The sequence below is a fragment of the Plectropomus leopardus genome, chromosome 5 (assembly GCF_008729295.1).
Source record: "Plectropomus leopardus isolate mb chromosome 5, YSFRI_Pleo_2.0, whole genome shotgun sequence".
NCBI lineage: Eukaryota > Metazoa > Chordata > Actinopteri > Perciformes > Serranidae > Plectropomus > Plectropomus leopardus.
The window spans coordinates 19,364,902-19,377,544 of NC_056467.1; the positions used below are offsets into that span (position 1 = coordinate 19,364,902).

A 12,643-nucleotide genomic window follows, 5' to 3' on the forward strand; every position below is an offset into this window, starting at 1 on the left:
ATAATTCTTATGTGTGTCTCCTCTTATTTTAGGATTATACCAAATTCATTGACACAGTGGCAAAAGGAAGTACAAAATAATATATGATAATATATTATATTATAATATTTGATTTAATTGTACACATTATGGGTATCCATTTCAGTACAGAATGAAACATATTCAATACTTTCCTTTTATAATCCACTACATTTATCTGATTCTCCTATTGCTGCATAACAAAAGCATATAATATAAAATATATTTATATATATATATATATATATATATCATCATATATTGAAATTATCAACAAAAGCAAAAATGTAAAAAAAAACAAAAAAGAAAAAAGACAATAAAATAACATAGAAGTACAACAATATGAAAAAAATGCAACATGTACAATATAGGCCTATGTGTCTTAAATCAAAGAGCTGTGTAGTTTTCAGAAGTATTTGTTAATGTGCATAATTATGCAAAATATTGCCCAAGGGTTAAGGAATGTGTAAAAGTTCACAGTATGAAGAATAAAAACAGTGTGTGCAAATAATAAAAATACAATGATAAACTTAATAATAATAGTAAACTTTATGTAAAGAGTACTCTTCATACAAGGGATGCATCTTATGCTTCACAATAAAAATGCAACACGAAATGCAAAAGACAATGAAAGGACACTGTGACAAACAAAGTACAAAAGTGAAGGTAAACAGTGCAGAGACCAGTAGGATTATTAAAAATGAGAGAATCGATATAAAATAAGAATAAGCTTACATTCATTAAAAGCCAGACTAAATAAATTAGTTTTCAACTATCATCTAAAAATGATCACCAAGCCCGCATCTCTTATTTGTTTCAGAGGGCTGTTCCCTAATTTTGGAGCATAGTTGTTAAAATCCGCGCTGCCTTTTTTCTTTAAAAAAAAAAAAAAAAAAGAAGGCTACACCGCAGCACACTGAGGTAAGACAACACAGGAAAGCACATGTAACTAAACAATTAGAAATGTTCGTACCTTTTCTGCCATAGCATGCCTAAAACGGATTTGTTTTGTGCTAAATTGTGATCCCCAAACATATTTATTACCTGTGATGACGCCATGTGGCGCCACCTCTTTATTTCCAGACAGCCAATCACAATGCAGCTGCTTTGCATAACAGCACAAACCAGACTACATTTTACACTTCTGGGGGTTTATTTGACACAAAATATGCTTTAGGACATCCAGTGCGTTGTTATACTTCCTGTACACGAGTTTTTTATGATACTTGCAAATCTACGTTAGGCAAGCAAATCACACCACGACTCAGACGGCTCTCATCTCCTATCACTTATATAAAGGTCTGGATCGTCGTGGAAAAATTGCCCGGATGAGCCTCGGTGGTCCGGGGTGCAGGCTTCAAACCTGTAGCTGCTTAGCGGCAGAGTGGTTCAATTCCACCTTTCGGGCGAGCAATAAGCGCTCGTATAATTAATGATGAACGACTGTATTTAACACTAAAACCACCGAATAACGACAACTGCGACTGACAGAAAACACAGAGTGTTTAACTACATCTATCACTGTGATACATCTGGTTTTACATAACATGAGCGAAAACTCAACATTGTACAGTCCTCTTTGCTATATAATGAATTGTTTTTATTTTCATTTTACACAAACGTCAAAATGTACTGATTACCTCATGGGCTTACTTCCTGTCAGTCATTGTCCTTGTGCTTCACAATAAAAGTCAAAGAAGTTCAAAGAAAAAAAAAGTCACTTTTAATTCTTTTTTTTCTGTAGGCAACAGAGTCGTTACTGTTTAGGGACTGTTCAATAAGAGGAGAGTGAGTGTTGCAAAACGGGGGAGCCACTTTAGAAAGATTTAAGCACTCGGGAGAGACGTGTTTAGAAGGGACATTCAGTTTTTAATGGTTGTGTGTCATATTTATTTTTTTATACCATCAGAAGCACAAAACCTGCAAGTGGGGTTTGAAAAGCATTTTTGTTTAAAAATGACAAACTGTGATGTTTAAATGCTGCTCACATAATGAATTTCTCACAATTTCATAATTGTAATATTGCAGTGAATTACTTTTCCTTAGATTGAAAAGTAGATGGTTTATAATTATATAAATAATATAGAAAATTAAAGATATTAATAAAGGGGGTGGCTGGGGCTGACTTTGTTTTATCTTTTTTATTATGAACCTCCCTGGAGCTACAATTTTTTCCTTTGAGTCTCCCTGAGTCACTTGGGATAAGTGTATGACCACCCTTCCACCATAAATAACCACATTTCACTGTTTATTGCAAGATAAATGGTGTGATTTTTATTATCATAAATAACAAAGAGGCAAGTGACTAACATATCAGCACGAAATAAAATAAATAAGCATCAAATTATTTTTGCCTTTATGCCTTAATCTTTGAACAACTGCTTACTGAGATCACGGAGCAGGATAAATCAGATATTTCTCATTTTCTCAGTAAAAGAAGGGTTAATGAATGTATACAAACTAAATCCCTTTGAATAAAGATGGTTATATTTGTAAATTATTTGAAATTTTATTCTTCACTTCCATGTATTGGAAACAGCTGCTACGAAAGTGAACACATGAAATTGATGTTTTAAATCTATAACGAAAAGATCACGCATGATTGACAGCCTATGGAAACCAATCATCGAAGAGAATTTCCTGTCTGCCATCCAATTAGACTCCTCCTCGTTGTGGGCGGGCCAACCAATGCGGAAATCTGTCAGCAGCACAGAGTGTCATGGAGGGTGTGCGTGATGTCCTTGCCTGCTTGATGTCTTTCTAACGTGGATTGGACACTCGTTTTCAACCGTGCGGAGGTCCCTGTTTTTCTCATCACACGGTAAGACAGACTTTGAGTGTGCTCTCAGCGGTATATTAGACTCGCTGAGGCTGTTTTTTGCCGTATAACCGTGCTGTCGGCCTGTGTCTGTTAGCTTCATGCTAACAAGCAACGTTACAGAAGTCGTTGACTTGAGCTCGTGAGTTTCTATACTTGTATTTCTTATTCATTAAAATGTGCAGTTTGTACCAAAAAATCAACTGCAGTAGATTTACTTGGTGTAAAAGTAACTAAGTCATTGTATCAGGGAAGTGTTAACATGTTAACTAATGTTCAGCACTGCTCCCAGTACACACACACATATACACACACACACATACGCACACACATGCACACACATGCATACATACATACATACATACATACATACATACATACACACAAACCAACTGGACTTACACAAAAAGTGACCGTTTTTATGGCTCGTTGTAATTTTATTTTACTTATCTTACTGTTTTTGCATCTTGTGATTTAATCATACTTGGCGCCTTGTTTTTTATTATTTAACATTTAATATTATTATATTGTAATTATTTTTTACTATTGTATTATTTCGCTGTTTATACTTCATTGTACCTCATAGCTGCTGTAACATTGTGAATTTCCCCACTGTGGGGACTAATAAAGGATTATCTTATCTTGCCTTAATATCATTCAACGTTAATATTTTTGTTTACTTTAAGAGATATTCAACAATGAACAAAACACACATTACCAGAGTGCTAGAGTGATTTTTTATGTTTGAATCTATCCTATTAGTGCTGAAAAAATGTTTATGGAAAGAAAAAATAATCACAAAAATTAAATTAAATGTTGTAATTGCCCCAGGGCCCCAGACCATCAGGACCCCCAAATGCCCCAGTCATGTTTGTGGCAGTTACTTAGTGGTGATTTAATTAAACACACATATGTTTTGTAACATTCACCAGGTAGCTCTTGCATTTTTACCCAGTCTTCAGGCCCTGTGTCAAAATCAAGTAAGACGACCTTTTAATATATCAGCCGATATGAATCTTACATGGTGTCTTAAATATATTTGTGTGTTATCACAGTGAAGATAAACTGGCACACAGCAAACCTGCTGCAGAAAAGCACTGGGATTGTTTGTTTATGGGGTGTTTAATTGGGGAGGAGGTTCATCTGGCTGTAATTTTCAGAAACATTTTTAGTGATTGTTTAATTGTTAAAATCATTAATCAATTGAGACTTTCAATTACAAACTATTTAAGGTGTCGACTTGGGCATTGGGAACTTGTGATATGTATTTATTTATTTGTTTTATATTGTTTTCTGACATTTTATGGACTAAACTGTCAATCTAAAATAGGTATAATATAATAGCTTCTTACAGACCTACAATTTATTACTCAGGCTGATTAGGAAGCAAAATATTCAGTGTGTCATGAGTGAACCGAGAAAAATCTGTGGCAATAAATCTTGCCAGATGAAAGGACAAAACTGAAATCTTTTTTTTTCTTCGACTAATTCAGATAGTTATTTCAGTACAAATCTCTCATGAATGTAGTAATCTGTGCCTCCCATGTTAATGATACAAGTCCCCAAACTAAATACAGAAATGTTTTCTGTTTCAGCCCCAACTCAGTTATAATGCTGTGCAGTGAACTGATCATTTTCTTATTGATTTCCTGCCGTATATGTGTAACAATGTTTCATATTTACTCTTTCTTTCAGATTTGGTTTTGACAGTCCGATATGCCGCTTCATAAATACCCCCCGAAATTGTGGGAGGCCCTGAAAATGAAGCAGGGCATCTACGCTCGTCTCCCCAAACACTACCTCAAGTCCCTCCAGCCAAAAGAGCCCACTCCCGTCCATTGGAAGCCTCTGGGAGTCCAGCACCGAGCCAACCCAGTGACGGGGCAGAAAGAACGGGTGCAGGATGTGCCGATACCCATCTATTACCCTCCGCAGTCCCAGGACGGCCTGTGGGGAGGAGAGGGCTGGATATCAGGCTTCAGATACGCTAACGGTGACAAAGTGAGTCTGATTTACTGCCTTTAGCTTGTGTGCAATGTGTCATCCTAAAACATCCTAAAAATCTATTTTGGACTATATAATCAAATCAAATATTATCCCTTCCCCTTTCACGCTTAAACTGTCCTGTCCATTAAAGCCAAAAAAACCCACTCAATAAAACAGTTTCACGTTAGAAATCAGTGGATTTTTAATGCTTTTTGGCTTGTTACAGACAGGCCGCTATCCCAGCACGTGTTAATATGTGCTCACCTTTTTTCTCTGATAACTTAAAATCAAGACATTCAGGAGGTTTTTACTGAGAGGAATTATCTGCAGAGGTCTCTCTCTCTCCAAAACAAATGGACCAGTTGATGTAAACCGTTAAATTAAGTAGTTTCACGTCAAAAGGTAGTGTTTTTCCGACACCGTTTGGCTCATTATAGAGGAATTGATACCTCAGGTGGTCATCGTGAAAATGCAAATTGCCCAATCTGGAGTTTGTCCATTCTGGGCTACTGTAGAAACGTGGCACTGCAACATGGTGATCTCTGTAGACGAGGATCTGCGTTATATGTAGATATAAACTGCTCATTCTAAGGTAACAAAAACACAACTTTTTGTCCCATTATTTTTCAGGAGATTTTACACTATAGAAAAAATATTTTTACATTCCTTTTCTGCCAGTACACCCCCCTAAATCCTACCTACTGTTCCTTTCAGGATTTATCCATTACAAAAATGCTTTTTAAGGTATATTAACTTGTCACTCGGTTCGTCACACTTTCATCTTTTTTAGTGCTGTAAAAGGAATTGTGGAGTGCACACACTCAGTGGAACTGAAATCATATTATTTTGAGATTTTTTGCATCCGTATTGGTATTTACACATTCAGCAGATTTCAGCCTGGTTTTGGAAAAAGAAATATATATTTAAGATATTTATTGAAAGATATAAATAGGCTGCACTAAAGCCAAGAAGATTAGATTTTAGATTTTTTCCCTGATGTTCTGTACCTAATGTAGCTCCAGGAATCAAACCTCTGAATCCTTTCTCTCCGTAGCTGTCGACTCGTCTGAGGAAAACCTGGAAACCACAGCTGTTCAAGAGAGACTTGTACAGCGAGATCCTCGATCACAAGTTCACCATCACAGTCACAGCACGCACCCTGGACCTCATCGATGCTGCCTTTGGATTCGACTTCTATATTCTCAAAGTAAGAGAGCACTCCCTCTGTGTGACCAAATTTCATTTCCCTCTGGCTCTTTCTATAACTGTGAATTATCCAACTCTGACCAGACACCAAAGGAAGACCTGAACTCCAAGCTTGGGATGGACCTGAAGAGGGCCATGCTGCTTCGCCTGGCACGCAAGGACACTGAGCTCTACCCCTCTGACGCCATCAAAAGAGAGAAAGTCTACGAGAAATACAAGGTAGGTGGGATGTGTTTAAGTCCGCTGAGTGACTCTGAGTGTTTTGGGAGAGCTGTGATTGATGCTTACCAGCTAATACACAAAAACAAGTTGTGATTAAACAAAAGGGGTTCTGAAGATGTTTCTTTTTCTTCGGTCTGAGCAGCAGTTTGAGGTCCCAGAGGAGGAGGCAGAGTGGGTGGGTCTGAATCTGGAGGAGGCTGTGGAGAAACAGAGGCTGCTGGAGCACAAGGTAAGAAACTCCTCAAACACAACTGCCTGAAGCTCACCTCATTCTGCACCTTTTTCAGCCAGTGAACCTCGCAACAGGTGAAAACTACGGAGGACGAATGCTGACCTAACTTTAGACTGACCTTATAAACACACACACGTAAATTAATACATTTTGAAAAGTAAATAAATAAAAAGTTGTTCTAAAAATAGGAATATATATATAAAATATTTTGATGTCCTGTGTAATGATTAAATTTTAATTATTTATTTATGCATTCATCTATTTATTTCCATATATATTTACACATCAATACATGTATTTGTTCTTTTATTTATGCATTTAAGCATTTATTTAGTTATCCACATATTTATTTATTTATTTCAGAATTAATTTGTTTTGATACTTTTTTTCATGTATTTGTTTGGTTATTCCTGTGTTATTTTGTAGATTAATTTATTTATTCCATTGTTTTTATTTGTTTTGTTTGTATTTTTTCAGCAGTAATTTATTTCTTTATTTATTTGTCTGTATTTATTTACTCCTATGTTTATTTAATTATTTATTTCTAAACATATTTATGTATTTATTTATTCCTGCAGTCATTTATTTATTTATTTATTGATGCTTAAATCATTTACAGTCCTCCATAAGAAACAAAGTGGTAGAGCTAATGCTCCTCGGCTCCAAGATATAGAGGAAACTTCTAAATAGGAATTGCAGAGCTCAAATATCTTCTTTTCAATGAGGAGTGATTTGTTACAAATCAGTCAGTGGGTTATCATTCAGTTCTGACTGTGTTTCGTTTTCGTTCTTCCTCTTGTCTCTCAGGAGCCGGAGCCTCAGTTTATGGCCTGTGTGGAGAAGCTGGTCGAAGAGCTGCACATACAAAAACTCTCAGAGCCACACCTCATAGAGAAGAAGTGACAGCATGAACCGTCTGAGCAGGACAGAGGCAGCTTTTCGGACGGACTGAAAAATAAGTAGGTTGAACTTCAAGCTTCTCCAGTTGGTGGTGGGAGTCACCAGGTTTCTGAACCATTTTCACCTGGGAAAACTTCTGCAGTTTTAACTGGTGTTTCCACCTGGGAGCGACACAAAGGAGGAAGAGACACATTTGACGAGGTCATGTTGGAGTAATGCCTATTTTTTTCCTCTTGTATGTAAGATCCACAAATAAGACATTTTTAGGGATCGAAGAAACAGCCGCCATCAGCGCAAATACTCCCCAGCCAGCTGTGATATCAGGCTCTTGTACATTTTATTAAAAAATTAAAGGTTTTCTTTCTTTTTTTTTCTTAAACCTTGTTTCTATTCATCTGTTGTTCAATAATTATAAAATAAATTCACTAATTATATGATCCACTGATTCGCTACATGATTTAAGCTGAGGCGACACTTGTTTCAAATGCAAAATCAAGTTAAAGGAACAGTTCCACATTTTTGAGTAATAGGCTTATTTAGCTTGCTTGAAATGCAGTCCAAATGGAAAGTATTTTTCCAAATAGTTAATGAAATACTTTAAAATACACATCCAAAGCTGGTCAAGTTTGCAAAATAATAATATGTGTTTAAGTGATACAGCTTCTAATATCACAGGGTTGGGATAGTAAGATTCGGAGTGGTATATAGGTGGTAGAAAGTAGTAGTTTCCAAGTAGTTTTTAACTCAATTTTCTCACGTTTTTGTGGTTGAGTAGCTTCAGCTACTAAAAAAATGTGTCATTTCTCCAAAGGGATCTTCTCTGTAGTGTTGTTGGACACAAATAACAATCTGAGCCTGTCAGTGGCAAAAATAATGGACATAAAATTTTTGGTGGTTACAACGCAGACTGAGTTCCTGCAGCATTTTTCTCTCAGTACAGGACCATTTTCAAAAATGGTTTCTTTCCATTAGTTATCTAGACACAAAAACATGGGAAATTAGGGTTCAAGCTGAAAAATATTTGTTTCCCTTTAAGCACCACTTTGACATACTTGAGCGTGTATTTTTTGCAGTTTTATATCTCTACTCCATTTTATTTCAGAGCAAAATATTTTTAAATTCTAGTTATCAGTTAGATTCAGTTATCAGTCACTTTAGAGATTCAGATTTTACACTCATAACCTATGAACACCTAATAAAATATGACTCATTGTTATAGATCAACTTACCCAAAAGCTTCTGAAATGGTTAAAATGACTCTTCGACCAGCTACAATTACATTAAACCATAAGCATATTTGAAGTTAAAGCTGTTTATATGTAAACACACATTATTTTTGTGATGTAACTGTTGTACTGAATGATAAATACTTTAACTTTTGATACATTAAAGTAATTTTTTAACAATTGTTTTGCAATTTTAATTAAGATTTTGAATGCAGGACTTTTACTTGTACCCCGAATCGGAATCAGAGATGTCTTATTGCCAAATAACTTTTGGCTGCCACAGTATTTAACTCGGTGATGATTTGGTGCATAACATTTAAACAGCGCAAAAAATATAAAGACATAATATAAATTAAAACTAGATAAAAAGGTATAATAAAATAAAGATAAGCATACAATCAGGGAGGAACTAAGCACCTTTTACAGTGAGGTACAGCCACTTTTTATCTACTCTCAACAATATGGATAAACATATTTCCCAAGATGTTAAACAGTCCCTTAAAGCTTAAAACAAACAAAGTGTTTTCCTACATGTGCCTTTTGAGGACGCACAGTAAACCCAGCACATGTTATGTCTGCATTTCTCCAGTAGATGGAGCTAAAATGCTTTCAATAAGTAAAGTCACCATTTCACAGAGTGAGACATTTTGGCTTGTTTGAATTATGGAGCCTACTTTGTTTTTGTAAAAACCAAGATATGACTTATGATTATGACAGAAATCAATCAAGCCCATAAAACTGCAGATAAATTTGTCAATTTGCTCCCAAAAGTGGTAACACACAGTGTTTTCTCCTCGAGCCAGATAAGATGCGACCATCAAAACAAACAAGTGCAGTAATAAAGCACACATCTGCCCGTGAACACACAAACACACACACACACACTGATGCAGCTGAGGTCCTTATATGGTGTTCGAGTTGATCAGTGGAAAAGCGGTTAATGAAAACATAAAAAACAGACATTTCTCGCCTTGTTTCACTTTTGATACGTCTGCTCCTCTCTGTGACAGTTGTATTTGTGTGGGCGGGTTTTGTGGTTGCAGCAAGCTATTATGGTAAGATGGGGAGTCCCTACTGGTGCGGGGACTCCCGTGGGTGGTGTAACATAGCAACAAAAAATATATATCATATGGAAGGAGATTCACTCCTTATATAGATATAGATACAACCCCAGTCTGGAATTACCCCTGTCATATAGTCCAAATTATGTAATCATCCAAATTAACACAAACAAACTCAAGTGTCACATCTGGCTGCTTCATCTTTGAGCTAAATAAGGCTTAGAAAGGTCGCCATGTGTAACCTTTTTTCATGCCATGAAGATCAATTGGTATTTAATCGGATTACTTCCAGGTGAGAACAACAAGTCACGTTGTTTTGGCAAGTCACAAGTCTCAAGTCTTAGCTCTCAAGTCCTGTGTTCTAAACTTGAAGCTCTGAGTCCTTAAAAAGTTGCAATTCACCCTTTAACAAATATGTAATTTTAACAACAAATATAAAATATTACATTTACAAAAATCATAATTGCTTTTCCAGTTTGTATTACTTTGTTGTTATGAGGTTTGGGGGGGGTTAAGTTAAGAGTGCAACTTCAGTTGTTAAACAAAAAGCTGTTGCATCTCTGTCTGTAATTTTTGACCCACACATTTTGCATACTGTAATTTGCTTTTTTTGTTGACAAATAGTTTTTGTAACAGAAAATTATTTTAGGTGTAATTTTTTTTCTATTGGAGCTTAGGAATGTAACTTTTCCTCCTTCGTGGTTTTCACTGCAACTTGACTGGACGATGCCGGATTGGTTCAAACAAAGGGCATCATCTTGGAAATAAGTGTGGACTTGCTGGGAATAAACACCATTAATATAGTTGATTTAGGAAATTAAGGGAAATTAATTGATTCATGGCACAATTTTTTGATAATGTTCTTCATAATCTTTGGTCTTGAGGAGAGGATTCAAGCATTTTCTAGTCAAAAGGCTCAAGTGAAAGACAGAAAAAACAGAGATTGCACAGTAGACTATGCACTTGTGAATATTTAATTGAATTAATGGTAATTCAATAAAATTTGTCAGGGTGCAAAGTCTATAGTGCCAACTCTTGTTTTGGCTCCTAGTCTTTGTCTGGATGTGTGCGCTTTTGTAAACATTTCAAGTCCAAGTGAAGTCACAGTTCATTGGTGTTAAAGTCCAAGTCTTTTTTTATTTTGTAAAGTGAAGTCTAAAGTTTTTAAATCTGTGACTCAAGCTCACACCTCTGGATTAGTTTGTGTGAAACTGCCACCCATGACCATCCATGAGCTGTCTGTGTCATATTTCAGCCAAACATCAGCCAATGGCGTCTCTCGGTATTTTCCTGTTGCAGATCATTTCTCGCTTCATCTTTACTTTTGTAAATATTTATCATGTTAGCTGCCTCGTTGCCAATCCACTTTCCAGTCCACCTTTAGCCAAATATTTATTCGTTTATGGTTTAACTGTCGGGTTTATCAAGCTTAAGACAAGAAATTTGTTAACTTTTAACTTTAGGGATGGCAATGTAGGTCAATCCACCACTTTGATTGAGACTGAAATAGTTTAGTTTAAATAGAAGTTTACTGTAGCGCCACCATGAGGTCAACGTTCGTGGTTTAAAGTGACATGTCTCAACAGCTATTGGATGTATTTTCTTTAGAGGCAAATGCTCAGTTTTACTCCACTACTTACCTTTAAATTGCAGATTGAGATGAATAAAACAAAATAGCAAAATGATCATTTTTTTGATTTAGATTAAGATGTGATGAGACTTTATTATTGATTCTCAGGGGGAATTCACAATATTAGTTATTAAAGTTATTAAATTACCCCCATATTTAACAGCTGCAACATTAAAGTGATGAATAAATTAATTAATCAATTCTACTACTACTGCTAATAATAATAATGACAGCAACAACAATAATATTAACAGTAATAATAATAACAGTAGTAATCCAATATATACTACATTTTGCTGAAATAAACCATCCTGCATAAAATGAAATTTTACTTTTTGTACTTTAAATATATGATTGATTATTTTATTTTTATTATACTTTCTTTTATTTTATTTTATGATGGGGATACAGTTGAACTTTTACATTTTTTAATTTTCAAGTAATTAATACAGGATTCTTTTTTCAAACACATATTTCTACATCGTTGGATTGTTACTTTTATTTAATTACAACATCTGAATACCTCTTCCAACATGATCTTTCACCATAACATGCATGATTCACCAGTAAGTGACAGGTAAACATTTGAGATCACCTGAGAGTGGGTGTGATTCCAGTGAAAGCTCCCCTTTCACTGATTTCATCTGAAAGTTAAACCTCCACCTTCATACATTTGGGGTTAAAACCACACAACCTCCCTGATCGAATATCTTTGCATCATTATTTCCATATTTGATCATTTCCACCACACATGACTCATCCTTTGAGCTCAGTTTTCCCCAGAGTCTCCAGCAGACGCTCTGAACATCACATAGCTGAAAACTGGCGCTCTTGCCTGTAGTTTGACTCAGATATTACGAGTGGTGAGGGAAGTGTTCAGATCCTTTACTCGAGTAAAAGGACTAATACCACACTGTAAAAATACAGGTTCATCTTAAACACTTGGATTAACATCAGTTCTCTTAGGCTGCATTCAGAAACCTTTAACTACCATTTAAATCTCTGAAACCTGAGAAAATTGGTTTGATTTCTATCAAAAACACAGTAAAAAACATAATGAGCAACTTGTCAAGAAGTGCCCAGTAAACCGAAAATAATTTTAAAAATTTAGAATTTTAGCTGGGGGAAATGATTAGATACTATCAAGGGAAAATGTCCAGAAAACTATATTCATGATTTTCTTAATTATATTATCAAAATTATGTTACAGAAAGAAGTCAGCTCTTTCTTAAAGAAACTTTCGGTGTTGTTTTTTGTATTTTAGTGTGTGTGTGTGTGTGTGTGTGTGTGTGTGTGTGTTGTCTGCAATACTATTAGCTATTATATTATGTCACAAGAGAAGTA

The 12,643-nt window shown here is 35.5% G+C and overlaps 1 protein-coding gene and 1 non-coding gene across 2 annotated transcripts; both read left to right on the forward strand.

The window, feature by feature from the left end:
* The first annotated feature begins 1,340 nt into the window (after nt 1-1,340).
* On the forward strand, nt 1,341-1,427 carry trnastop-uca. The gene has a single exon. It is a non-coding gene; the product is annotated as a tRNA-Sec (tRNA).
* Nucleotides 1,428-2,716: 1,289 nt separating this feature from the next.
* On the forward strand, nt 2,717-7,752 carry mrpl28 (mitochondrial ribosomal protein L28). The gene is made up of 6 exons (XM_042486852.1): nt 2,717-2,839; nt 4,532-4,837; nt 5,877-6,029; nt 6,113-6,247; nt 6,393-6,479; nt 7,290-7,752. Exons 2-6 carry the CDS (start codon nt 4,553-4,555, stop codon nt 7,383-7,385), a joined length of 756 nt encoding a protein of 251 aa, XP_042342786.1. The 5' UTR covers nt 2,717-2,839; nt 4,532-4,552; the 3' UTR covers nt 7,386-7,752.
* Nucleotides 7,753-12,643: the final 4,891 nt, after the last annotated feature.